The 27,864-nt window shown below is 36.3% G+C and overlaps 1 protein-coding gene across 4 annotated transcripts in view; it reads right to left on the bottom strand.

Annotated features, from left to right (window-relative positions):
- axo (axotactin) overlaps window positions 1-27,864 on the bottom strand; it is a 608,064-nt gene that overhangs the window by 200,350 nt on the left and 379,850 nt on the right. For all 4 annotated transcript variants that reach the window (XR_010858480.2, XM_067135240.2, XM_067135242.2 and 1 more), the window contains exons 5-9: window positions 21,488-21,655; window positions 17,022-17,190; window positions 15,426-15,541; window positions 9,202-9,308; window positions 8,717-9,026 (exon numbers count right to left, since the gene is read on the bottom strand). Coding sequence is in view for 3 of the 4 variants with exons in the window: in XM_067135240.2 (XP_066991341.1) it covers window positions 8,717-9,026; window positions 9,202-9,308; window positions 15,426-15,541; window positions 17,022-17,190; window positions 21,488-21,655 (870 nt within the window). In the remaining variant the exon portion in view is untranslated. The remainder of the gene's footprint in view (window positions 1-8,716; window positions 9,027-9,201; window positions 9,309-15,425; window positions 15,542-17,021; window positions 17,191-21,487; window positions 21,656-27,864) is intronic.

Here is a 27,864-nt window from a genome sequence, read left to right as displayed (position 1 = left end):
TAAGAATGTTTTACATCTATTTAGGGAAGCTTGGCTTGTGCTGGTAACATAATGGATTGATTTGGCCTAAGCAAGGAGTCCTCTCTTGATAACGAAACTATACAGTTATATATATATCTACAAATATTTATGACAGAAATAATTACAACATACATATATAAACAAATGTGCACAAGTGATGTCTAAACATTTTTTTCATCTACCTGTTTTGGGAATCTGTCCTTCAGTCTCACCATACTTGGAGCCTGGATTCATGCTCTTTAGTGTAACTCAGAGGTAAAACTGTTCCTAGAAACTTTCTCACAATGTCACAGCTGGTCAGGAGGGTTACTTTCTGCAGTTCGGAGTATGTGTGGTGATGCAGGTTGAATACGGCCAGAGAGCTGTGCAAGCTTTTCGGAATAATACCAGTACATGATATATTAATGTTCTTTAAAACACTATAAGAATGATTTATTGTTGAACAGTATCCTCCTTATTCAATATCTTATAGTTAATATGAATTTAAAAAACTTAAATTTCACATATCTCACATCTATACATGTTTCGATCATAATCGGATCATCTTCAGTAGAATGCTAAAATTGACATACATATTGTAGTTAAAACATTTAAAACTGAAGTAAGAATCATGTTATGAATATTAAAATGTTAAAATGTGTTTATTAATGATGATGATGGTTGTTGTTTAAAGGGGCCTAACATCTAAAGTCATCGGCCCAAAATGTGTTTATTTAGAAAAAGTTTATACTCTTATAAGGTCGTGATTTAAAATCTTCAGTGTGCACTCTTATCCACTTGTCGTGATGTCCTCTTGATGTTATCATTAGTTGAAAGTCTACTAATTGGACTAGGCAGCACCTGATTAATAATTGATATTATGAGATTTGGTTTGCTGCCAATAAGGATTACCATAATTGCATATGTCTCGGTGGTATGATTGCCTTCTTTGCCCAGCTGAACAACGCGTTTACATGCGGGTTCAAAGTACGTGTGGTGATACATGTGCTCAAGGTTAAGGAGGTTATTTCTGTCATAGATGGGGAACTCTGATGACTGATTCTAGTTTCCACAGGCGTTGTATTTCTATTGTCAGTTCTGTGCATTCTGATATCATTGTGGCTCTTATCGTTTGTAGACTGGGGGTGTTTGGATAAGCAATATCTATAAGGGGTGCAGGTCTTTTTTTATTTATTGATTAGAATAATATCTTTCCTATTGTTGTTAAGCGTGACATCGGTTATGACATCTCGGTCCCATAGAAGCTTGTACAAAGAGTTTTTTGAGAATGAGTGGAGTTGTGTATTTCCAATAAGCACTTGATGACTGAGGAAATCCACATTAAAAAAAAAAAAAAAAACACATTTTGGTGAATGATTCTAGCTACCTGATCATGTTGGTGCTTATAATCAGTGTTGGCTAAGTGCAGGCAGACAGAAATGAAATGCTGTTGTCAGTGACAGCAGTGAATCTACGGTACTTCCGTGTAGCAATTACTTGATCTTGGACGGCCAAAACAAATCTTTCTGTTTCTCGAAAACAAAACCAGAGTAGGTCAGCCAAGCGTGCGATGCAGACTTGTTGATATAAGGCTGATCCAGTTCGTAGGGGGTATTTCCCATGAAGAAGTTTTTGCTTCCATGAGCCTCTATTCATCTCCTTTGTAGGTGGGGTATATACAGGCATTTCTCGCAGTGATAGGTTGAGAGGTGTGTAGTTTATATCAGCTCTGTAAACAACTTGAAGAAGACAACACGTTTCAGCTCTGGAGTGGAAATATTCTCATAGATTTATTATTATTACCATTATTATTATTTTGCATATCAAATTGTTGAGCCTCTATGGACTGCATAATAACAACCTAATTCATTTCACTATCAAAATCTTGTTCTTCTTTGACATCCTCCCAGTATTTCTTGAGCCCATCAGTCAGCACCTTCTTGTGCTCTTTGGGTTTTGATTCCATCTTAAAACCTTGATAGTTCTTTGCTGTCTCTCTAAATTTGACCCTATCATTAATTTTATGTTCTGGGATACCAATCTGTCTCAAATCCTTTTCACATTCCTGAAACTACCTCAGCCTTTTTTCCATACTCTTTTTGTTAGTCAATCATCTGACACAGCGGCATAGATGCGACTTTTACTAGAGGTTGCCTCAAGATGTTTTCTGGCTTCTGGTCATTTACCAGTCTTCGTCGTAACCCTGGAAAGGGACCAGTTTTTTTTTCACGGTGGTATTTTATTTCCCTACTACCTCTAGGGCTAACAACCCTAGTTGTAAAAGGATGGGTACCTGTCCAAAGCAAAGTCAAAAAGCATGATGGCACAACATTTCAAGAAACATACCCCAGGGGGTAAATCTTCGGATAAATCCCTCGTCGTAAACGCCACGGCGCACGAGTCTCGTACGGATTCTGGGGGAGACTCGACATCATTCAAGAGATGAGTCGGAGCATCTCGATGTACCCCGAAGAGTCAAAAACTCAGGCCAAAAACTAAAACCTTTCTAGCAACTTTCAACATAAATTCACTTACACAAACTGGCAAGCTCAAAACCCTCACCAAAGCTCTTCACAAAAATCAGATATCCATAATGGCCCTACAGGAAACAAGGTACCCAGATGAAGAGATTTTTGAATCCGAAGCCTACCGATTTTTCAGGAGCAAAGCGCAAAGAGGAATCCTCAATGGAGCTGTGATGCTTGGAACCGCGTTTGCTGTTAGAACCAAGATCCTTAAATCGGTTACAAATTTCGAACCTGTGAATGACAGATTGTCTATACTCACAATTAAATGCGCGAACAAAACCTACGCCCTAGTTAACGCACATGCTCCTACAAACGATAAGAACAAGTCTGATCCAGACGAAGTTGATAATTTCTGGGACCTACTGGATGAAAAATTAAACAAAATCCCCAAACACCATGTCAAGCTTCTTTTGGGTGACTTCAATGCCCAACTAGGTCATGAACAGAAGTACAAGAAAGTTATAGGAAATTACCCTGCTCACAAAAGAACCAATCCCAACGGCAAAAGACTGGTGTCCATTTGCGAAAATCACAACCTGCAGGTCATGTCGACCCACTTTCACCATCTACCCAGAAAGCAAATGACTTGGCGTTCTCCCGTCCAAGCTCTCGGAGAGTTCCAAATTGATCATGTTGCAATCTCCAGGAGAAACAGCCCTGAGATTATGAATGTCAAGGTAAAGAAAGGCATCAATGTGGCCTCAGATCATTATATGTCTTATCAAATTCAAACCAATTCCCGCAAACACAAGGAAGACAACCAAACAGATCACACGCTTCGACAATGATAAACTTCGGCAAAGGGTCGAGGAGTTCCAGGAGAAGGCTAGACCAAATGACTGTGACTTTAACAATGTCAAACGTGTCCTTGTTGAGGCCGCCAAAGACATTGCAGAAATCAAGAGAGGCAAAAAGCATGCCTGGTGGAATAGTACCTGCGAATCAGTCCTCTAAGAAAGACTCAATGCGTGGAAACAGTACTATTCTATGAAATCAGAAAATGATTGGGAAACCTACAAAACCCAACGTGCCTACGCAGCTAGGATGTTCAGAACTGAGAAACGTAAATACAAAAATCTCTCATTGAAAAGATAGAACAAAACTTTAGGAAGAATGAAAGCAGAGAGTACTACGGAGCCTTCAAACGCAAACTCACTGGCTATAAACCACCATCTCTATGCTTTGAGCGAAAGGACGGCACACTGGTGACGTCAAATGAAGAAAATTGCAGCATTCTGGCAGATTACTTCAAGAATTTACTTAACTGCTCTAAACCGCAAAGTGCCATTGAGACCAAGGAACCCTTACTCAGGTACCCAGATTCCAGACCACCCGACAGAGATGAAATCAAGCGCCACATTGCCCGTCTCAAAAATAACAAAGCGCCGGGGGAAGACTCAGTAGTAGCAGAACTATGGAAATATGCCCCAGAGGAATCACTTGATATCTTGCAAAAGCAAATAGAAGAAATTTGGAACAAGGAGACCCTACCCGAAGATTGGAAAATAGCTTTGATCCATCCATTACACAAAAAAGGCAGCATGAAGAACATAAACAACTACAGAGGAATATCTTTGCTACCCGTGACTTACAAAATTCTATCACTTGCCATCCTGCAGCGTTTGGAAGCACAAGTCGAACATCAAATAGGTGAATACCAAGGAGGGTTCAGAAAAGGTCGCTCAACAGCTGAACAGATCCAAAATCTCAAAACAATCATCAGATATTGTACACTAAGGTCCAAGCAGTATGTGTCTGTCTTTGTGGACTTTAAGAAAGTATACGACTCCATTGACCGGGAAGTCCTGCTAAACATCTTAAATGAATTTGGAGTTGATCTGAAACTGCTGGCATTAATTAGAGCCACCCTGACCGATACAAAATCCAAGGTGAAGTTACACGGATGTCTCTCGCATTCCTTTGACATCAAAACAGGAGTCCGGCAAGGTGATGGGCTATCCCCGATACTCTTCAACTGTGTTCTTGAAAAGATCATCAGAACCTGGCGGGTGAGATTACAGGAAACCAACTACAGTCCATTGAGAATAGGAACCAAATCCAAGGGGATCGCAACAGACTGCTTAGCATTTGCCGATGATATTGCTGTTCTCTCAAACCACATAGAAACCGCTAGAGCTCAAGTTGAAATTTTAAAGGAAACTGCCGAACAAACTGGTTTGCAGATATCGTTTGAGAAAACAAAAGTAATGACTAACATCAAAGCGGCTCCACCAAAACTCCATACAAAATACAGGGACATCACCCAAGTAGACAAATTCAAATACCTGGGTGAGATCATCATGAAAAATGGACTGGACAAAGAAGCACTTCAGGAGCGAGTACGCAAACTGTAAATAGCCTACCAAACATCCCGCACAATCTATAACAAAAAATGCCTTTCCCAAAACACCAAGATACGTCACTATGAAACAGTTCTGAAGCCAGTAGTTCTATATGCAGCTGAAACCCTGTCTCTAAATGCCAACAAAGGACTCCTTGAAGAACTGGAGAAAAGAGAACGCAAAATTGTGAGAGGAATCTTGGGATCAAAGTACAGAAATGGAATCCATCAAAAGAGATCCAACAAGGAAGTCTACAGCAAAATAGAGAAAATTACCAACACAATCAGAAAAAGACGGGCACGATTTTACGGTCATCTGAAAAGAATTGACGGAAGAAAGTTAACTAAAGAAATCTTTCACTTTTTCGATTCAAACCCCAAAACCACAATTCCCTGGTTTAGAAATACCAAAGAAGACCTGCAAATGCTACATATCTCAGCTGAAGACGCCCTTAACGGAGATCTCTTCTGCAAGAAAATATTGACGAACGGGCTAAACCGAGACGAGCAACCGAAGAGAAGATACGGTGCCCCTTGGACAGAGGAGCGTAAGCAGGCTCACTCACAAAGAATGAGGGAAATTTGGGCTCTAAAGAAGGCCAAGGTCAGTGTCAAATGCAACAAGACTTAATGTGGTCCTTGATGGCCCCAGCGAATTATATATATCTAATAATAATAATAATAATAATAATAATAATAATAATAATAATAATAATAATAATAATAAAAGCAAAGTAATCTCCGTACAGGCCATGAAGGCCCTTGGAGGGGTGGAAGCTAAAGGCTTCCACTATCCGTAACCTCGGCACTTGATGGGGTAGAGTGGTTAGCTCTACGCCCGGCCGCCTTTGCCCCCAGGAATTAACCTGGTACTCATTTTTTGGTGTAGGCTGAGTGAACCTCAGGGCCATGTGCACCTCCGGAAGTGGAAATCTCGTTTCTTAAATTTTACAACTTCCTGATGGGGATTCGAACCCACGTCCTTCCGGACGAACCGAGCACACCTTTACCGCCTCGGCCAGGCAGCCCCTAACAACAACAACAACAACAACAACAACAACAACAACAACAACAACAACAACAACAACAACAACAACAACAACAACAACAACAACAACAACGACGACGACGACGACGACGACGACAACAACAGCAACGACGACAACAGCAACAACAACAACAGCAACAACAACAACATCAATAATAATAAAGCACATTTTAAATGGGTCTAAAGGCTTACTTGTAAGAAAAGACACTCAAAATCATCATATACTTTATAGATGACCTATCAGTGGAGGACAAAATTACACTACATGTAAGTGAGGGAAAGTATGTAGCGAGAATACGGTACACAGACATCCGAAACATGACTCGCTGTTTCACAATTGAGTTAAATTATTACCAGTAATCTACATTAGTGAATTAATTTGGTGATGAACCACAACAATATAGGGTAATGCAAGTGCACATTCTGTCATTTTCAACAATAATACATTAAAAAAAGCCCAAGATTCAATCACTTTGAGTTACAAATATACAAAGTAAAACACCTTATTTCCAAAGCATATGAAGTCACAAAATCAGTTCAATTAGTCTTCTTGTCTGTGCAAGTTGCAATTTCTTCAAGACCATCATGAGCGTATTCCGATAACTTAATAAAATCAAATTTACCTGACATATTTCCAGCGCCATCAAACCCTTGACCAAAAAGGTACTGGCAATCTGTGTCAAATTTTTGTAGACTTGTCAGAATAGTTGTGGCTAGATCATGTCCTGTGAACGATTCGACCTCAGAAAATCGTAAAAGGTCTTCATGTACCCTTCCATCACTATTAACATACTTCACGCAAACGGCTACCTGCTCCATATTGCATATGTCCATTGTTTCATCTGATAGCACTGAAAAACACCTGGCTTTATTTTGCCCTGGCAACAACTTTCTTAAGAAGTATTTCATCGCAGCAGTCGATTATTTCATTTTAGACTGATGGGGTAATGTATTTATTTCTTTCTCTAGGTCCCTCAAGAATGCATACTTCATTATTTCCTAATGCTCTGGACTGAAGAATAGCATAGAAATTCCCTTTGTTTGAAGCACAGCTCTGATATCATTTGACACTACAAGAATTCTGCTATAATCATGGTAACCCCTGAGAGCGATATCCTGCTGACCATATAAGATAACACCTTCAACTATTGGTTCCAGATTTCTTCTGTTACTTTCCACTTACTTTGTCTTGTCTTGACCTAATTTGTTAATAATGGATGATGTCTCATTTTTCATCACCTTAAGAAGAAGTTGCTAAGCTATCTAAATGATATTTTGTTTCAGATTGTTGTCTAAATACTTCTTTCACTTTCTTCCAATTGTGAAATTTACTTCTCACAAGTTGATCCCAGGCCTAGTTTCCTATTCCAGCAGAATTTGCAGAAACAATGCAAAATTTGTAATAAGCTCCTTTATCAACTTCAGAATGTGCTAAACATTCACATTCTTCCAGCCATTCTTTTTGGAATCTGAGTTTCCTGTCTTTAAATGTATCTAATATAAGAAATTCATAGTTTTTTTGAGGAACCCACAAATTTTCTAATATTTGGATTTGTTCTTTTCCAGTTAATTTCTGGTTCACAAATGACTATATATCACACATAATTAGAGATTGCTAATCATCATTGGTAGCTGAATTCCTTTTTTTTTTTTATGGTCAGTATATTTTACATCATAAGTTATGGTCCGTATTGACAACTGATCACTATTAAAGGGTAGAGAAGGGTCCACCTATTCAATACCATAAGCTCACTCACTCCGTAACATCAGTTACATATATTTACATGACAGACATTTTACGTAACCAGAAAAGAAATAAATACAACCACATCTCCTGCCCCTATGCTTGTGCAAGGTTTCTTTATATACTATTACATTGAGCTTCTTCTTCAGTGGCATTATCATTTGGTTGCTTTCACTTAAAAAATCCAGTCAACTTGCTTTGAGACATAATTACACAACTTAGGTTTGAGAGAAATACTATGCTATGATGTTATTTACATACACACACCGCACAAATTATTTCATATTACTGGTATTATAAAAGGCACAGATACAGTATTAAAAAGCTACACTCACTCAGCAACATCAGTTACATAGATTTACATGACAGACGTTGTATGTAACCAGAAAAGAAATAAATACACGGGCACACAGAACTGTGCATGGCTCATGTAAGGTAAGAACACTTACACCAAGTCACAAAGAGCAGTTCTGCAAACACTGAATCAACAATCAGGTAGGGTGGATTGGACAATGGTCTTTGTCACTGTCAAGGTTAAGGAGGTTATTTCTGTTATAGATGTGGAAACCAAGTTTAAACATAAGCAGACATAACTCTAAACAGAGAAGGAAGAGGCATTACATCCCAGCAAGTGTGTTTAACTTCTAGCTAGCTCCTCCATCCCATCTCATATATTTAGGACAGTTAGATTATTGTCTCAGTAATTGCTCTTCATGTAAAAAGTAAAAATAATAAATGTATCTATTTATAACAATGAGTACAAGCACATCATGGGGGGATATATCCCCCTTATCCCCCCTCATCTACACCACTGATCTGACATCCTTATTATCATTACCATCATAAATTCATTTTTTCGTTATTTCTGACATTATTATTATTATTATTATTATTATTATTATTATTATTATTATTATTATTATTATTATCATCATCATCATCATCATCATCATCATCACAATGATCATCATCTTACTAGAATCATTAACTGTCACTGGTTTGTTGTGTAGAAACTTATACCTATGAGAATATTTCATAACTATTGAGAGTAATACCTTCTTTCTTGTGAAGTTCTGGTCCACCACCAATGTAAATCTCAGGATCAATGTACAGGTATGCATTTGGTCCTTGCAAATCAATTTCCTTTGCTTCCTCATTGAAATGTATCCTCATGATTGTGTTGTAGTGTGAGATAGTCAAATTGTTCCAGTAGTTGGCAGTAATCATATCCCCTATTGTTACATTTGCTGTGGTTTCTCCAATCTTCACTCTCACATGTACAGTTCCATTCATGAGGGATACAGCAATGTAATGTTGTCCAGGTTCACCACTTGCATAGAACAATGCAGAGTCATCATAACGAGTCTGGAAATACAAAAGTATTTTATATTAATGCAACATTCTCCCATTCATACATTCAGTTATTCGGAATGATAGCTTGAAAGTGAGGAGAGATATCTCAAAGAGAGGTACCAGTAACTGTCACATCTAAATGACTAATTCAATAGAAAATGATGTTTGAAGATGAATAAATACTTACTTTAAAATACATACTGATGCGATTGGAACTGGAATGAACTCGATCCTTCCAGTCATATACTCGATATGAGACATAAGATGAACCTCGAAGAGTTAAGGTGGTAGCAGCTGAAATGAAAGGAATCCTGCTCTTGTTTCACATAGTCCTTTTCAATTAATTAAACAGATACTTCAAAACTATAAAAAAGCAATCATATTTTACCATATCAAATTACCATAGTTTACCTTATCATAGTGATTGTCTGTTTTTGTAATTATCTTTGTATTCCATAATACAAAAGTTATGTTTGCACAGAACATTGATGTAATAGGGGGGGAACCCAGTGACAGTACATAGCCTATTCCTGTTGAATAACGTCAAAGGTTCTGCTCATGGGTTAACGTCCCCCTCTAACAGACCAATCCCCATCAACAGCATCATATGTCCTCACTCCACCAGGCAGGCTTTTCTTTATCACATTACTGCAAATGTTTCTCAAGACAGCATAACTCCTTTATGTTGTGTTCAAGGTGAGCATTAACCTAATTTGATATCTTTTAGATGCTGCTAATTAGAAATGAGTGTTTACCTAAAGTCCCGTTACTTAATTTGCACAAGGATCTTACAGTCAGTGATCCATGTAGAGAAAATGATACCTCTTTGTTTCATGTCTCTACCTCTTTCTGCTAAGCTAGACTCGAAGCTGGTTAGATGGTCACTAAAGAGGGCACCTAGTAGACCAGCTTGCTGTGAGTCAAGGCCTTTATTTTGATGAAAAGCTTGGCTAAGTTCATCCTTTTTCCAGGCATCAAACAAACTGGATGAGAATTGGACTATTAGGACCAGTTTTGTGTGACAGACTATGTTGACGTTGTTGGCAATAACTGTAACATCCACTGAGTTAGATCTGTTATAGTTGTTGTTGTTGTTGTTTGAGTCATCAGTGCATAGACTGGTTTGATGCAGCTCTCTATGCCACCCTATCCTGTGCTAATCTTTTTCATTTCTATGTAACTACTGCTCTAATTTGCTTGTCATATTCATACCTAACTCTACCCCTACTGTTTCTACTGCCTACACTTCCCTCAGAAACCATCTGAACAAGTCCTGGATGTCTTAAGATGTGTCTTAACATTCTGCCGCTTCTTCTCATCAGATATAGCCAAATAGATTTCCTTTCACCAACTCGATTCAGTATCTCTTCATTCGTGATTCGATCTATCCATCTCACCTTCAGCATTATTCTGTAACACCACTTTTCAAAAGCTTCTTTTCTCTCTCTTTCTGAGCTAGTTAATATCCATGTTTCACTTCCATACAATGCCATGCTTCATACAAAAGTCTCCAAAAACATCTTTCTAATTCCTATATCAATGTTCAAAGTGACCAAATTTCTTTTCTTAAGAAAGGCCTTCCTTGCTTGTGCTAGTCTGCATTTTATGTCCTCCTTACTTCTGCCATCATTAGTTATTTTACTACCCAAGTAACAATATTCATCTACTTCCTTTAAGACTTCATTTCCTAATTTAATATTTTCTGCATCACCTGCCTTTGTTCGACTGCACTCCATTATTTTTATTTTAGACTTATTTATTTTCATCTTGTACTCCTTCCCCAAGACTCTGTCCATACCATTCAGCAATTTCTCCAGATATTCTGCAGTCTCAGATAAAATAATATCATTGGCAACTCTCAGAGTTTTGATTTTCTCTCCTTGGATTGTGATTCCCTTTCCAAATTCCTCTTTGATTTCCATTACCACCTGTTCTGAATAAACACTGAAGAGGAGTGGTGACAAACTGCAGCCTTGCCTTACTTCTTTCTGGATTGCTGCTTCTTTTTCAAAGCCCTCGATTCTTACCACTACAGATTGATTTTTATACAGATTGTAGATAATTCTTCGTTCTCGGTATCTGATCCTGATCACCTTCAGAATCTCAAATAGCTTGGTCCAATCAATATTATCGAATGCCTTTCCTAAATCTATGAACGCTATGTACATGGGCTTGTCCTTCTTAATTTGGTCCTCTAAGATTAGATGTAAAGTCAGGAATGCTCCACGTGTTCCTACATTTCTTCTGAAGCCTAATTGATCTCCTCCCAACTCAGTTTCAACTTGTTATTCCATTCTTCTGTAAATAATATGTGTTAAAGTATCAATAATAATGTTATTGGTTATACATCCCACTGTCTACTTTTGATGGTTTGAGAGATGCCGAGTTGCCAGAATTTTGATATGTGGGAGTTCTTTTATGTGCCAGTAAATCTACCGACATGAGGCTGACTTATTTGAGCACCTTCAAATACCACCGCACTGATCCAAGATCGAACCTGCCAAGTTGGGGTCAGAAGGCCAGCGCCTCAACTGTCTGAGCCCACTCATTCTGGCTGTGTTATAGGTTCAATTAGTTTTTTAGTGTCCTTTTACTGTTTCACAGGAACTCCATCTATTTTCATTTTGTTACATCGCTGGTAGTGAAGAATATCTTCAATGTTCTGGTTAACATTTTCACACTTTTATAAAATATTGTTGTTACTTACAGTTCCCTTGAGTTCACAAAGCTCACCACACAGCTCTTTGAAAACATCATTCATTTTAGCAACCTTTGCAACTTCCATCTTTTCACTTTTTGTCTTATCCACAACCCTTAGAACATTAGACTCTAATTCAATGTTTTTTCATCAAGTAGGTTGATTTTATTCTCAAGGCCCTTGTCGATAATTCCCTATATTATAGATTCTAAATCACAAACCATTTTCTTCATACTCATGAAGTCAATGTTGTCATTAATGTGAGCATTGTCAAGTAAGCAGTCCATAAGAGCTTCATGCAATTTTGGGTTTTTGAGTATCTCGGTGGCCATGTATATGAAATGCTCCGTGGAAGTGACAGCACACTGATCTCCATTGCTTCTACTTGTAATGCTGCTGCATTGCACTGGTGAAGTTCCAGAGAGGACTGTTGGTCAAATTGCACAGGTCAAACATATTGTTGCTGTACACTGCATAGCACATAGGCTTCAATTATGTGTACTAAGTTCTGTAAACAAAATGTGGACTATGTTGGTAGTGTACATTTCAGTACTTGCATAGTATAATATGGGTGGCCAGTAAGGTTGGTTGTTTATCAGCTGTAGTGTGTGATTGAGAATGTGTCATTGAGCACTTGGCAAATGTAATTGCAAGTTAAGATAAAGCAGCTCCAGTGGCAAAAGGTCTATTGAGAAAACTCACTGATTTTAAATTTTTTGCATGCTGTGCTTTTTTTGATTTTTTTAGAAATCCTGAAGTATTTTTCCCTCCTGTTTTAGAGGGAGCAGCTATTTCTCAGCACAACTGAACTGTGGTATGTGTAAAGAGTACAAAAGCATCACTTGAATTACTCCAACTACCTCTAGCCCATATGAAGATACATTTGTAACCAACACCTCCATTAGTGGCATTTTCCAAAACATACAACTGAAGGGCACTGAAGGAAAAGTTTTTGGTTCATGGAACTGTAGTGAAGTGCACAACCTTATTTGATACCTTTGCACGGCCAACTGGAACTGATCTGGAAAATTATGGTGTTGATGACATCTCAATTTTGGCAGAACATTTCAGGGAACAACTTGCAAAATGTGAAAACACTGGGAACTATATACAGTACATACTAAATGAGTGGTATGAGTTCAAAGTTCCTGGAAGAGGAAAAAATGTTCAAACTCGTGGAGTTGGCATGCAGTGACAGATTTCCTATTCTGGGACAGCTGCCGTAAAACTTCGGCCACTTTTTCATATATTTTAAAAAATAAAATGTGAAATATTCCCTCTAATTTTCTGAAAAATATAATATACATTCTGCCATGTTTGTTCTTCATTTTTAAATATGAACATAATTCTCATTGTTATTCAGTAATGAATAATGATTATCAAAAGAGTGGCTGGAGTCACCCCATGTTTTAGGGTTACTTCGGCCGCCATAAAAATAACTCAAGAAATGAAGTTTTCTTCGATGTAGTGTTACTTTGGCCACCATGAATGTTTTTTAAAAACCTGCAAAATGCCTCGTATCAACAATCACAAACAAATTAAAATGATTTATGGTGAAACAGATGTATAATGATCAAATTCACTTTTTCCCCAAAGAAGAAACTATTTTATTTAGCCTAAGCATACAAGCATTGTATGGTATTAAAAATTACATGTTACATTGCATAAATATTTGTAGTGATACAAAAGATAATAAATAAAAGGTACGGAAATCATAAAGCCCAATTGTATGGAGAGAAAAGGCGGTCGGAAAAGAAGCAATCATGTAGACTGTTCTCATAATACACTGTCTTCTAAATTAGAAAATATCTGGGCCGTCATCAAGTTCTTAAATGTGTATCATCCATGTCAACTGATATCCGCCTATTTATCATTGAAAATGGAAACTGTCTTTCCCCTCCCTGTCGGAATAAACTTTCCCGTTTATTATTATTGCCTTTATTAATTTCTTCTAAAGTGTTCTTGAAGTAAACAGGATTGTAATTACAATATCCATGGCTGCGTAATGTTTTCCTGTACGTTCTTGGCATGGCCGAAGTTACCCCAGAAGAGGACAACTTTTATCACAAAACTATTCCCTGAAAAACCTATTTAAATAAAATGCTTCAAATGGTGTTGATCAGTTACCAGACAAACTTAAATTTTGACTCCATAAACCACTGGAATGGAGAATCGAATGCTGGGGCTAGAGAACAGTTTGTTTTCTGCTGTTACCAGACAAGACAATAGTCGGGGCTGCAAAAAAAATCGATTGACTCAACAATGAGCCCGCCAATGTCATTTGAACTACCGAGTGTTGATAGAGCATTCTATTGTATGTGCATTTTAGTTGTTGCAAGTGGTTCATCTTTTGCAGTATAGGAGGCAGGAGAAAATAAGTGTTGCTATTCGTCAGTGGCCGAAGTTACCATGTATGGCTGAAGTTACCCCACTTTACGGTACTATCTGTTGTGTGCGTTCTTCCAGACTATAGAGCATTGTGTGGGCGAGGTTTTAGTTAGATAAACCTTGTACAAGACAGATTCAGATCTTCATTAGGAACAAACATTTTGTGTGATTTGATGATGTGTAATATGAATGTACCTGCAATAAATGAATTTGGTCTTGCAAGGGCTGTAGACCAGTGGTTTTTTTTTTCAATAGCAAGACCATAAGGTACATCCATGGTTGCAAACGACCATGCAAGTATTGGGTGTTTAGTCTGTAAGATTGTAAGTCTATGTTCAGTATCTTCTGAATTTTGTAAAACACAGCTGACACTAGCATTTACAGCTAATAGTCCTACTATAGTTCTTTAATATTAATGGATGGTTTAAATGTAAAGATTAGAAAAAGTAATATCGAGGTCAGTGCTAAGTAGCGCAACTCGATTATTTATATCAATGTGGTGGGATTCTTGCTGGCTCCTAAACTTTTGGGCTGGCTCCTCAGTTCAAAGAGAATTTCTGAACACTTGTGCTATTGGCATATAAAACAAACCTTTTATTTGCTATTGGTTTAATGTAACACTAACACACTGAAGGTTTTCAGCAATGCACGGATGAAAAAGAACTAGGTTTGGGAAGGAAGCGACCATGGCCTTAATTAAGGTGCAGTCCCAGCATTTTACCAGTGTGAAAATGGGGAACCACATAAAACCATCTTCAGGGCTGCCAACAGTGGGATTTGAACCCACCATCTCCCAAATACAAGCTTACAGCTATGCAACCCTAATCAAACTGTGAACTTGCTCAGTAAACTTTTTCATTACAGGGTGTTTTGTCTCTTAGTGTTCAGTCTGTAAGACTGAGCTATTCATATCTAGTGCTGTGTTCTCATCTGACTCTCACTTGTTACTTTTATCTTTATTACTGAGTTAAACAATCATCTCTTAACTTCTATAGCTTGTCTTCAAAGTAATTACGTTTCATTACTCTATAAAGGTGATGGTAAATATGGAACATTTTTATTCCTAGATTACTTATTTTTTTCTGTATTTCATTTAATATTTAAGTTTTAACTTGTTTTCCGGAGAGCTTGAACAGATTGGAAATTGTTTTAGATAATATTTTATTAGCACATTTTGGTAGTTTGATGCAGTTTACACATTTTAATGTAATTATTTCTTTTATTTTTTATTTATTTTTTACATTTTCAGTATAGTTCTAACATTTCTACACTACCACAATATATTGATCTAGACTTGATAGACTTAGAACATAAAATGTACTTACTATACACATCACACAGCTCGCCTTCATATCTTGTCCCAAAGCAGTCACATGTATAGCTGCTGTAATGATTAATACACTTGCTTCCTACAAAGCACAAGTTGTCACGTGTTTTACATCTGTAACAAATAGATATTTTTTGCATTAGCATGAATAGAGCAATTAATGTCATATTGTAAAATTTTTCATATGCAGATATTTTATTACAAGCTTTTCAAGAGCTAAGAAGAAATGGATGTAGAAGAATTGGGACTGATGAGGAGAGAGACTATCTACATGAAGACAGGAGGGTATGACGTTATGGAGGTTGTCCTTCCTGTATTGTATTTTCATGTCTGTCCTTTTCTTTCTGTTGTTCCTTCTTCTCACACTGACCTATCATTATCACTTGTCACCTTTTCTTTAGTATCCATCTTTGTACAGTACAAATTGGTTGGATATGAAATTTAAATTCCTGTTCTGTGACCAATCACATTAAGTATTCCTTCATATGAATCCACTATGGCCATACCAGCTGGTATTTGCTTTATTTAAACTGTGACCATTCAGATGTGATTGTGGTCGTGTACTTGGTACAGCGACTAGAATTATTGGTGACAGGCAAGGTGATTTTTGAAACCCATCATGTGTTTACATGGACTCAATCAGAACTCCTCATATGAGACTGGGATTTTGGTGCTGCCAGACATGTATTATATTATTGTTGTTGTAACCTATGGCTTTATTGTGAATTAACTCCAATAAAAAAAACCTAATATCCTAATAATGTACACTGGGCAAGTTGACCTTGCGGTTTGGGGCATGCAGCTGTGAGCTTGCTTCCGGGAAATAGTGCATTTGAACCCCACTGTCGGCAGCCCTGAAGATGGTTTTCCATGGTTTCCTATTTTCACACCAGGCAAATGCTGGGGCTGTACCATAATTAAGACCACTGGCACTTACTTCCCATTCCTAGGCCTTTCCTGTCCCATTGTCACCATAAGACATCTGTGTTGGTGAGATGTAAAAAATAAAATATATCTACAGATGTATTAGGGAACAGTGTCTTGTTTAATCATTTTTCATTTGACAGGTTGATTTGACAGGCTGGTTTTCCTCGTTGAGATACCGTCGCTATGCTGTTACTCATTTTGTACCACGATCGATATGAAGTTTCTAAACCGTTATTATCTTAAGCCAACAACTATGTCACATACACATTATATAACATTATATAACATTTCTTGATGTGAATCTTGTTCCTAGCATGAATGCTATAGTTTGGCTTTGCTGTGTAAACAACAACAGTACTAGTACGTAAAGTGTATGTCAGATGTCGCACAACGATGCTTAAGCGATTCATAGTTTGTGTTTCAAAGGTTGCCAGTACGAATCTCGAAGATTGCCGAGGTCGACCGGTTCAACATTAGGGTGTAAATGCACCAAGATAAAGTGTGCCGATAATACCTTACTCCTCATGTAAATAAAAAAATGAGTATGAGAATTGTTATACATAAATTATGAATCACTTTGCATCAACCATATAATCTCTAATAAAGAGAAAGGAATGAACTGGATAAGAAACACAACTGAATTATTTTTCTTTTCAATGTTACTTACTTATTAATGCAGCCTTCTACTACATTCTCATGTTTTGTTGCAATAAGTGGATTCAGAGGGAGCATTTCTGAGGCAGATTTCCCAGTACTTAGCACCATGTTTTTGATACATCCCACAAATGATTCAATGATATACTTCACACCATGCAATTTTTCTTCAGGACTCAGACCTGAAATGACATTAGAAACACTTGAAACATAAATCTTGAATCCGGCTCCAAAATATCCACCTCCCCAAAACATGTACTATACTTTATTCACAACTTTTCAAAGTTTAATGACCATGATTTGTATAATGTTTATATAAAAGAAAATATTCATTGTTATTTACAGGATCGTATTTTGACATTTTGTTGCCTGGAGCAGTTGTTATTTTGCATGCCTCCATTCCTTATGTGAGTAACTGCAGTGCAAACATTCACAGCTTCACTGCCATTAAGAAGCAAAGAAATGCATCTGTCCTTCACAGTGTCTGTATCTTTTGAAATCAAAATGTTAACATATTAAGTCAGAAGCTATGGACTTAGAAGTAGCAGGTTGTTGGGCCAAATTTCTTGATTTTAGTTTCTCAAATTATAATTCAGCTTTGGAATTTGATTATTTCATTTTCTTGAACAGCCCCTTCCTTTGGTTGTTTTCTTGTACTGTGCACCACCTACTGTACTTCTACTACAGGCACTCATTCTGCAGCACTAAAACACACACTAGCTGACCAGCTTATGATCACTCAGCCAATAGAACTGCAAGACTGAAAAAAATAAAAAGATACTTTCAGCTACCTACTGAAATTAAATAGGATGCTTGGAGAATTTGTTGAAAATATTGGTGCCATGCAGATGTTCGATAGTCAATGTATGCCACCCAGGTGCCCAGTTCTTTTCTCTATGCATCCACCAGCAGACTATCAACAATCTGCTTGTTTGTTTTGGCTGACATTAACAACTGTTGGGTGTATACACCAAATCAAGTTATATGTTAAATAGACAAGAGTAACTTAGCAGCAAAATAAAACATGTCTTAATAGCAATTAATAGATAACTAGATATTTAGAAGTGAAATGGAAGAGACTTGGAACTCTGTGTGGACAAGTAGCATGAAGGGACATGTCACACGGGAGATGTTCTTTCCAACCATTCATCAATGTTTAACTTCAAAATTCTTCAAACCCACTTTTAAACTTACACAGTTTATTACTGAAAATGGTAAATTTTGAAGTTATTTTCAATAGTTTAAAATACCATCACCAGAGGGATACCCTTGTATGTGCCAATAAGAAAAAAACAGTAGCTTATTTAATTTTCTATTGTCCACTACATGCTATCAAAAGGAACAATTTGTTAGGACACCTGGGTTACTATAATGTAAACTTTCCCTGCCAGTTTTTGATGTATTTGTGAAAAGGTGTTACACTTTAGCTTTTATCTCTTTCTTAGAAAATGTTTTGACTCATTGTAATATTTGTTGCAGTATTTTGTTCTACTAGCTAATGCATTTATAAATTTTTATAAATTTATAAATTTTAAGTAAAATAGGGCTACCTTCCTTGGAAAATAAATAAATAAATAAATAAATAAATAAATAAATAAATAAATAAATAAATAAATAAATAAATAAATAAATAAATAAATAAATAAAGATAATAATAGAAAATGATAATCTAGGAAAGTGAATTAAACTTTTAAATGCATTACTGTTGTAATCTGTATACGCTTGAGATCAACATTTCATGATAGTTTCTTGGATAGAATTATGTAATAAGAAATGTTAAGTATCAATAGTGAATTTTAAAAGATATTTTCTTCCATTATAGCAAAATTTGCAAATGTTTCATAGGCCATTCAGCCACACATATTACCCTCTAAATTATGCCATTCCAGGAAAACCAGCTCGGTCTCTCCATTGGTAAATATGGGCCTGGTTATTTTTTTATTTCTATGGGTTTGTAGATGTGATAACGTTGTGTCATATGCTTCCTGCATGTTATTGAACTACTATAGGACAAAATTGTAACAACCTACCGTTTCTGAAAATCTATAACAATTAACCCGACAGTGCACGGGCTGGGTCTATAAGACCCACATGCATTTGTTTCCTAGGTTTTCTCAGAGATGGAAGTAGTTGGTTCCTTGTAGTTTTTGCTACCTTGCTGTGTTACTTACTTGCTTACTTTTAGTAACTTCACAGACTTGCAACCAAGTGTTCACTTTCGATCGTGATCTGGGGGATAGTTTAATGCTCGTGGGCCTGTCAGACCCAACCCATGTATTCGTGTTAGTTTTTATTTGTGTAATTCTCTCCTTTATTTCCAAGCTACGTACATAAACAACATTTTATGTTAGTTTTTGTAGCAAATCTAGGGTGAAGGAAGAAGTAGAACATGAAAAGAGTGGGAATAAAAGAGAACGATGTGCATCCTGCAAAGACAGAAAAAGTACCTGTGTTTGGAGCCTGCTGTATTTTTGTGCAATGATTGTAAAGATGACACCAAGCAAGTTGGCCGTGTGGTGAGGGTTGTGCAACTGTGAGCTTGCATTCAGGTAGTGGGTTCGAACCCTACTATTGGCAGCCCTAAAATTGGTTTTCCATGGTTTCCCATTCTCACACCAAGCAAATGCTGGGGCTGTACCTTAATAAAGGCCAAGGCTGCTTCCTTCCCACTCCTAATCCTTTCCTATCCCATCATCACCATAGGACCTATCTGTGTTGGCGAGATGTAAAGCAAATTCTAAAAAAAGAATTAAAAAAGTGCTGTTGGACTGAGAACCAATTATTAGAATTAGATTTCTGAATTGATAGATTTTGAGTTTCTGTTAAATATAATACAAATATAGAAAAATTCAGTGCTAACAAAGAATTTGTTGTGAAATATTATAATGGTAATTACTTTGTTGGTTTTGTAATAATAATTAGATGATAATGCTGTATTTATAGTAAAATAAGGTTGACAAGAATAAAATAATTTTAAGTAAAGTTGATGAGAATAAAATCATTTTAAATATTAAACACACATTTCAAAACTGGTCTGTGAGACCCTACCCGTGCATTCATGAAACGTATTGCGACCAGTTCACTGGCAGGTTAAGGAGCATAAAAGGGAGGTTATCTATTGGAAGTGGGAAGGATGTGCTTAGTTCACTTGTAATTATAAGGGTGTGAGTCCTCATTAGAAAATCAAGAAATTTTGAAACAAGACTTACACATCTGGTGAGGCACTTGACCTGAGGTTCATTGACCCTAGCGCAGAAATGAGTAGGTTACTAAGTATATTCTATGGAGCAAAGGCTCTATCGTAGATATCACCCATTTTACAAAAAATGAAAACCTTTACTTTTCACTCCTTGATAAACCTAAATGGCATTTATGGAGTTTATTATTTCTCATTTTGCAATTTATAAAGAAAAATCAAACTTCATAAATAGATTGTGATAATTGTATTGTCAGCATGAGAGATGTTCCAAACAAATTGCTAGTGCAAATTCTGCATAGCGGCAATGTTATGTAGAGTACACTGGGCATGGTTTGAAGAAGGTTGTACTGCAATATGTGGAGAGAACATTCCGGATATCCAACTCCGATAAACTAGAAAAAATTTTCATTGAGTAGGCCTATGTGATTAACTGACCATTCAGCTGCATCTTCTGCATTATCTTACCTGTGTTAAGCAGGAAGAAATCCATTTATAGGTTTTTAGATGTGATGACTTTCTGTCATATGCTTCCAGCATGTTCTTGAACTACTATAGGACAAAATTGCAATAGCCTAGTGTTCCTGTAAATCTAGAACTATTAAGGATCATTAAACAATTTATTATTATTATTATTATTATTATTATTATTATTATTATTATTATTATTATTATAATTATTATTATTATTATTGTTATTATTATTATTATTATTATTATTATTATTATTATTATTATTATTATTATTATTATTATTTATTTATTTATTTATTTATTTATTTATTTATTTATTTATTTATTTATTTATTTATTTATTTATTTACATAGTTTATGCCCACATTGGAGCACTTAAATCAAACCCAAATACATTTATGTTAACAAAGAATTAACTGAAGATTTAGCTTGCATCATCTTCTTCCTTTCCCAAAACCTCTTCATTCTGGCTGACCTGGCTGCCCTTTCTTCATCAGATATGACATATTGTTTGTGTTGTACAGTTTTTAACGACAAATCTTATTTGTTTGTTCTTGAGAATCCTTTTTTCTTCTCTATTTTCAATTTGCTTCATTGTATTATTATTATTATTATTATTATTATTATTATTATTATTATTATTATTATTATTATTATTATTATTATTATTAATGTCTGGAGAACAAGGGATATAGATTTATAGATATGTATTAAATAGCTTACATGAAATCAATTTAAATCAGATTTGATCTTATTTTCAATTCTTCCACTTTAGATAGTAGTCTTACTTTTTCTAGAATTCTAGTTACCTCCAATAAGCACAACAGAGGAAAGTTCAGCATTTACACCGTAGTTACTTTCTTCATCTAATCCAAGAAGTTGTGTGTCTTTCTGGATGTCATCAACTTTGGCAATGAGGCGTGCTCTGTGTACATCTATCCTCACCATCACGCTGTGCCAGGTGTCACCATTCAGAGCTACAACACAAGATAATGATATTAGCAGAGTAATTATAACCTTGGCCATTGCAGTATCACTGCAAAAATATTTCTTAAAAAGGAGAATTCCTGGGTCAATATTTTCCACAATTTTACTATACCATATTGTTAGAATGTTGTGATTTTCTCATAAAAATAAATAATATCATACATATATATCTTGTGTTACTTGTAAGAAATCTGCAGTAAGGTTAGTGTTGGTAACTCAGGTGTATTATTCCTTGAAGAAATTGAGTCAGTCAATTTGTCTACCTTGTTTTCTTATTCTTTGAAATGCTAGCTGTGTGTTATTTGTAGTTGTGGGCAACTGTTTGCAATAAAAGATGTGTGTGATGAAGCTGGTGTTTTTGTCATAAAAATTTGTTTGCCTGAACTGGTGTTATGAGGTAAAATGAAGAGATATCAACAGGTTATGGACCCAGAGCGCCAGAGCACTGCAGTACATTCTGGACAATATAAGATGAAATGGAGTAACGAGAATTAACAGAGGAAGCGAGTTGTGACATTATTAATGGAAAAAATGGTGACCTCGTGGACGGGGGAAGAAACACTGAATAGGAATGTGGCTAAGCTTACAGTGGAGAACTATTTTTTGTGGGCACTGAAGGTGAAACAAGAACTGTTGTTGAAAGATGTGTGGGAATCAGTTATAGGGTATGAGGATATGCCAGGTTGTCAATTGCCTCAGACAGAAACGAGAAGGTGACGAGCACAAAACAATGTGATCGCATTAGCGATTATTTCCAAATATGTGGGAGAAAATTTTGAAAGTGACATTGCAGATATTGAATCAGCGAAAAAGGCATGGGAGGATCTTGAAACAGTTAATTCATTTTGTGAAGCCCAAGGACATGAATGTACAAAAGTACTTCGCAAAAATAAATCAACTATGGAGGAGAATGAGTATAGCCGGATATGAGTTCACAGATCAACAAGTTGGAGGAATGATCATCGGAAATCTAACAGGAATATGCAGGTTGTATACCTTCCTTGGAAGCTGATTTGGCAAAACTGATAATCTCGAAGGTGAAGGCGAAGTTTCTTACTGAGGAAAGCAGAAAGAAACTTCAGAAATATGGAGGAAAGGCTTATGACACTGGGAAACATGTGGAGGATGAAGCTCAAGCCATGGCTGTGCAACAGAAATGATATTTAAAGAAAGAAGACGTGGTACGAGGAAAACAGTACAGTTGCTACAATTGTGGTAAACAGGGACATGTATCTAAATATTGTTGCAGTACCCAAAAGTGCTTCAATTGCGGTAAGTTGGGGCATTATTCTAAAGTATGTCAAACAATAAGGTGACAAATCATCACAGGAGAGTAAATCAGTGAATGCGAGTGGAAAAGTGGTAAGCTTGGATATTATACATGTAGTAGATAAAGCAACGAGCATGAAAGTTTCTGTAGGAACTGAGAAAATTGGAGATTGGCTGTTCGATTCATGTGCATCTCATCATATGTGTCCAACAGAGATGTTCATAGAGATGTCAACAAATGTGACTGGGAATGTAGAAATAGGAGATAAAAGCTGGATATTACAGGTATATGAAGGTGAAAGTAAAAAATGTGAACAGGATGGGCAATTATATTTACAGATGTGTTGTATGTGCCAAACTTGGGTGCAAATTTAATATCCATTGGTAAGTTAACCAGCAAAGGTTTCAAAGTAGAATTTGTAGGTGAGAAAGCAGTGGTGGTAAATAAGAATGGAGATGAAACATTGTTCATTGCAAACAGGAGGAATGATGTATATGTAGTACAGATAGAGGGAAGAAATGATATTGTAGCTGTGAGTGATTGTGACCAAATGATAGATCAAGAATGTAATAATAATGTAGCATTTAAATGTGTTGGGCTGGTTAGGTTGTGGCATGAGAGATATGGACATGTACATTCTGAAGCTTTGTTTAGATTGCCTTTGTAAGAATTGAAAAGAAGTAAGGATATTAATACTTGTTCTGTAGACATTCAGGGGAAACTACAGTAATAAGGGAGTACCTCTTGTGAGCGTAAGGGAGAAAAACCACTTGATGTTGTGCACTTTGATGTAGTTGGAAAAATTAGTCCACCATCACTTGGGAAAGCTCAGTATTACACATAAAATAAATACAAAATTTTAATCCACCTTCTCAATACTTAACAATCATGCAATGTTTACAAAAACATTACAATGTGCCATTACAAGGTACTAGTTTTGGTCCTATAAGGACCATCATCAGCCTAGCCAAGATACATAAGTATATACCATGGTCCTAAAACAGAGTTATGTGGTGAGATGAAATATGAAAGAATGGACTGGGGATGTGGTGGAATGATATACATATAAAATGGTGAATATATGAACTGTTGTAGATGTAGCAAAGTTATGTTGAACAGTGATAAATAAAATCTTTTGATATATGTCTCGTAAAATTACAATATTAATCAACAATTATCTCAAAATTGAATAAAATAAGCTCTAGTTGACGAATAGTCCAAGGTTGCACATTTATGCCGGTTATGCCGGATTTTAAAGAATGTCCAATGTTTCTATTAAGTTCTAGAAGGTATGAGGTTCAACATTGGCGCAGAGGGAATTATTTTGTCCAATAAATCCACAACAGAGGTTAAATGTTGACAAAACTGTTGGACATATCTTGTGGTAAATTGAAATCTTGCTGTGTTACAAAGGAGCAATCCCAATTCAATAGGAACCAAATGAACCTTGCGCAATATGAAACAAGCTTGCAGGTTAAGTGCAACTAACAGAGTGAGAACAGCGTTTCTTTTTATTTATTTTATTTTATTTTATTTTATTTATCACTGTTCAACGTAACTTTGCTACATCTACAACAGTTCATATATTCACCATTTTATATTATATCATTCCACCACATCCCCAATCCATTCTTTCATCTTTCATCTCACCGCATAACTCTGTTTTAGGACTATGGTATGTACTTATGTATCTTGGCTAGGCTGATGATGGTCCTTATAGGATTGAAACTAGTACCTTGTAATAGCACATTGTAATGTTTTTGTAAACATCGCATGATTGTTAAGTATTGAGAAGGTGGATTAAAATTTTGTATTTATTTTATGTGTAATCTTAACTCAATACGGAACCAACTATGAAGTTTATAACCTTGAAAGCTCAATATGTTGTAACTATGATTGATGAATACTCCATATAATAATGTGGCTGTGTGTGTGAAAAATAGGGATGAAGTGTTGGAGGTGTTTCATAGGTATCAGGCAAAGGTAGAAAAGTTACATGGTGTAGGAATTAAGGTAGTACAATCTGACAATGGTACACAATACACATGTAGCGGGTTTCAAGCACAATTGCTAAAATGGGGTATTACTCATAGGAGGTCTGTACCGTACATTCCACAACAAAATGGATTAGCAGAGAGGCAGAATGGAACGATGTTTGATACTGTTAGATGTCTATTGATCCAGTTTGGGTTACCAAAGGATTTTTGGGAGAAGCAGTAATGACTGCAGTCTATTTAAGAAATAGGTGCTCATTCACAGCAATAAATTTTCAGATACCGTATGAACTGTGGTTCAATAGGAAGTTGGATGAAGAAGAAATAGGTAGATTAAAAGAATTTGGATGTCAGGCATGGGCTGTGAGAGTAGACAGCAGGAAGTTAGATCCCAGAGCAGAGTCATGCGTTATGATAGGGTACGGGGCAGGTACTAAAGGTGGATATAGATTATGGAGTCTTGAATGGAAAAAAGTAATAGCGAGGAGAAGTGTGGTATTTGAGGATCAGATATTTCCCTTTAAGGTGAAAGGTTCTGGAATCAATATTTTAGAAAAGATAAATGTACCAAAGGCAAAGGGTGATGAAACATACTTTGACATATTGTGCACTGAAGATTCATGATAAAATTGGGGACTGAATTAGATACAGGGGATGATGGAGAGGAAACAGTGGCTGTTGAGTCAATGGCCAGGAAGGAACAACTAGAGGTTGAGTCTATAGCAATACAAGAGCCAAGGAATAGTCTGAGAAGGTCAATAAGACAGAGGGGAGGAAAGACTTGTGCAGATTGTAAGGCAGTGATGGAAGTTAGACATGGGAGTGTAGTGGAACCTAGAACAGTTGAGGAGGCTATGTCAAGCCAACAGTCTGATAACGGGATGGAAGCCATGAAAGTGGAGATCAATGGGATGAGAAAGAAGGATGTTTGGGAAATTGTAAAAAGACCAGATAATATCAAGGTAATTAGTTCTAAGTGGGTGTTTTCATTGAAATATGATAGTGAGGGTAACATTCAGAAATATAAGGCCAGATTGATTGCCCAAGGTTTTAAGAGACAGATGAACCTTAGTTATGATGAAACATTTAGTCCTGTTATAAATGAGACTGTTGATAGACATTGCAGGATGTAAAGGTTGGACTGTAGAACATCTAGATGTAACTAGTGCCTACTTAAATAGTGAAATCAGTTGTACTGTATAAGTGCAACAACTAATTGTTTGTAGAAAAGGATGTCCAAAACTATGCATGTACATTGAAGAAAAGTTTCTATGGAGTACCAAATTCGAGTAAAGACTGGAATGCTTGTGTTGATGCTATAATAAGAAGGCTAGATTTTAAGAGATGTGTCAAAGAGCCATGTGTGTATGTAAAGGAGAGTTGTGTCATTGGTTTGTATGTTGACGATATAATTGTAATAGGTAACAAAGAGGTTGTTAAGATGGTTAAAAAAAGGTTGGCAGGTGAGTTGAAGATTAAAGATCTAGGGAAAGTGACAAACTTACTGTCAATAAAAATAGAACAGACAAAACAAAGGGTTATGTTGAGTCAAAGTCTGTACATAGACAAATTACTTGCTGATTTTTCCATGAGTGACTGTAAACCGAGTAAGACTATTTTAGCAAGCGGGTATACAGCAGCTGAAAACAATGAGCAGGAATTTGATTGTACCATCTATTGAAGTGTGGTAGGAAGTTTGCTGTATTTGTCAAGTAATACTAGACCTGACATTGCATTTGCAATAAGTAAAGTTAGCCAAAATTGTCAAAAACCTAAGATTAGAGATTGGAAAGAGGTGAAGCATATCATGAGATATCTATGTGGTACAAGAGATTTAAAGCTATGTTTTAAAAATTCCTTTTCTCCTTTTTCAAAATGTTCATTATTGTGCATAAATTATTGTTAGTATTAGGAAATCACTCATCAACTCCTATACTGTTGGCATATTTCAAAATATGTAATTGTACAGTCTATGGAAGCTAAATGAATGAATGAATGAATGAATGAATGAATGAATGAATGATTATGGGTGTCTAATGAAACTAGGAAGCACCACCACCACCACCACCACCACCACCACCACCATCATCATCAAAAATTTCAGAATGGTATTTATCAACTGAAATTATAACTGTATTATAGCTGTACAGTATTCCTTATTTAGGACCATTAATACATTTAACTTATGCATGACATCTGAAGAGAAATCTAGATGAGGATGCCTTTTGTAGCAGTTTGCAATTACTGATCTTTAAATGCAGGCATAACATTTTTTTGTACTATGACATAACAACTAGGCATTGTTAAATAGGTAGCAACTAAATCAATTACTGTAGTTGAAATCTGGACAATACATGCTCTCATATACGGTATAACCTCTAGGGAAAGCATAATTATAATATGTTATTGATCACTTCTTCTTCTTCTTCTTCTTCTTCTTCTTCTTCTTCTGTGTCTTTTCCCAACCTTTTTCTTTTGATGTTTGATAAATTTCCAACTTCTTTGAAATCACTTAAGAAAAGACTAGGTAAATAACAGATAGGAAATATACCACCTGGGCAACAGCCCTAAATGCAGATCAGTGGTGATTGATTGATTGATTGATTGATTGATTGATTGATTGATTGATTGATTGATTGATTGATTGATTGATTGATTGATTGATTGATTGATCAATTGGTTTTACTACTTGGAGTTGGCATTATACGTGGATTAAGACAAATTTTTATTGCCAGATGCCTTTCCTCATGCTAACCCTATTTAAGGCTGGTCCTTTGTGTTTTTCTGTGGTGGTTTGTAGTGTGATACATTGTGTGTACCAAATAAAGTTGTATGTTACAATGAACACAAACACCCAGCCCATGACCGAGAGGAATTAACCAAACATGGTTAAAATGCCCGAACCTCCTGTGAATCGAACCCAGGGCCCTCTGAA

Source organism: Anabrus simplex, chromosome 1 (assembly GCF_040414725.1).
Source record: "Anabrus simplex isolate iqAnaSimp1 chromosome 1, ASM4041472v1, whole genome shotgun sequence".
Classification (NCBI taxonomy): domain Eukaryota; kingdom Metazoa; phylum Arthropoda; class Insecta; order Orthoptera; family Tettigoniidae; genus Anabrus; species Anabrus simplex.
This window is presented reverse-complemented; position numbering and strand designations above follow the sequence as displayed.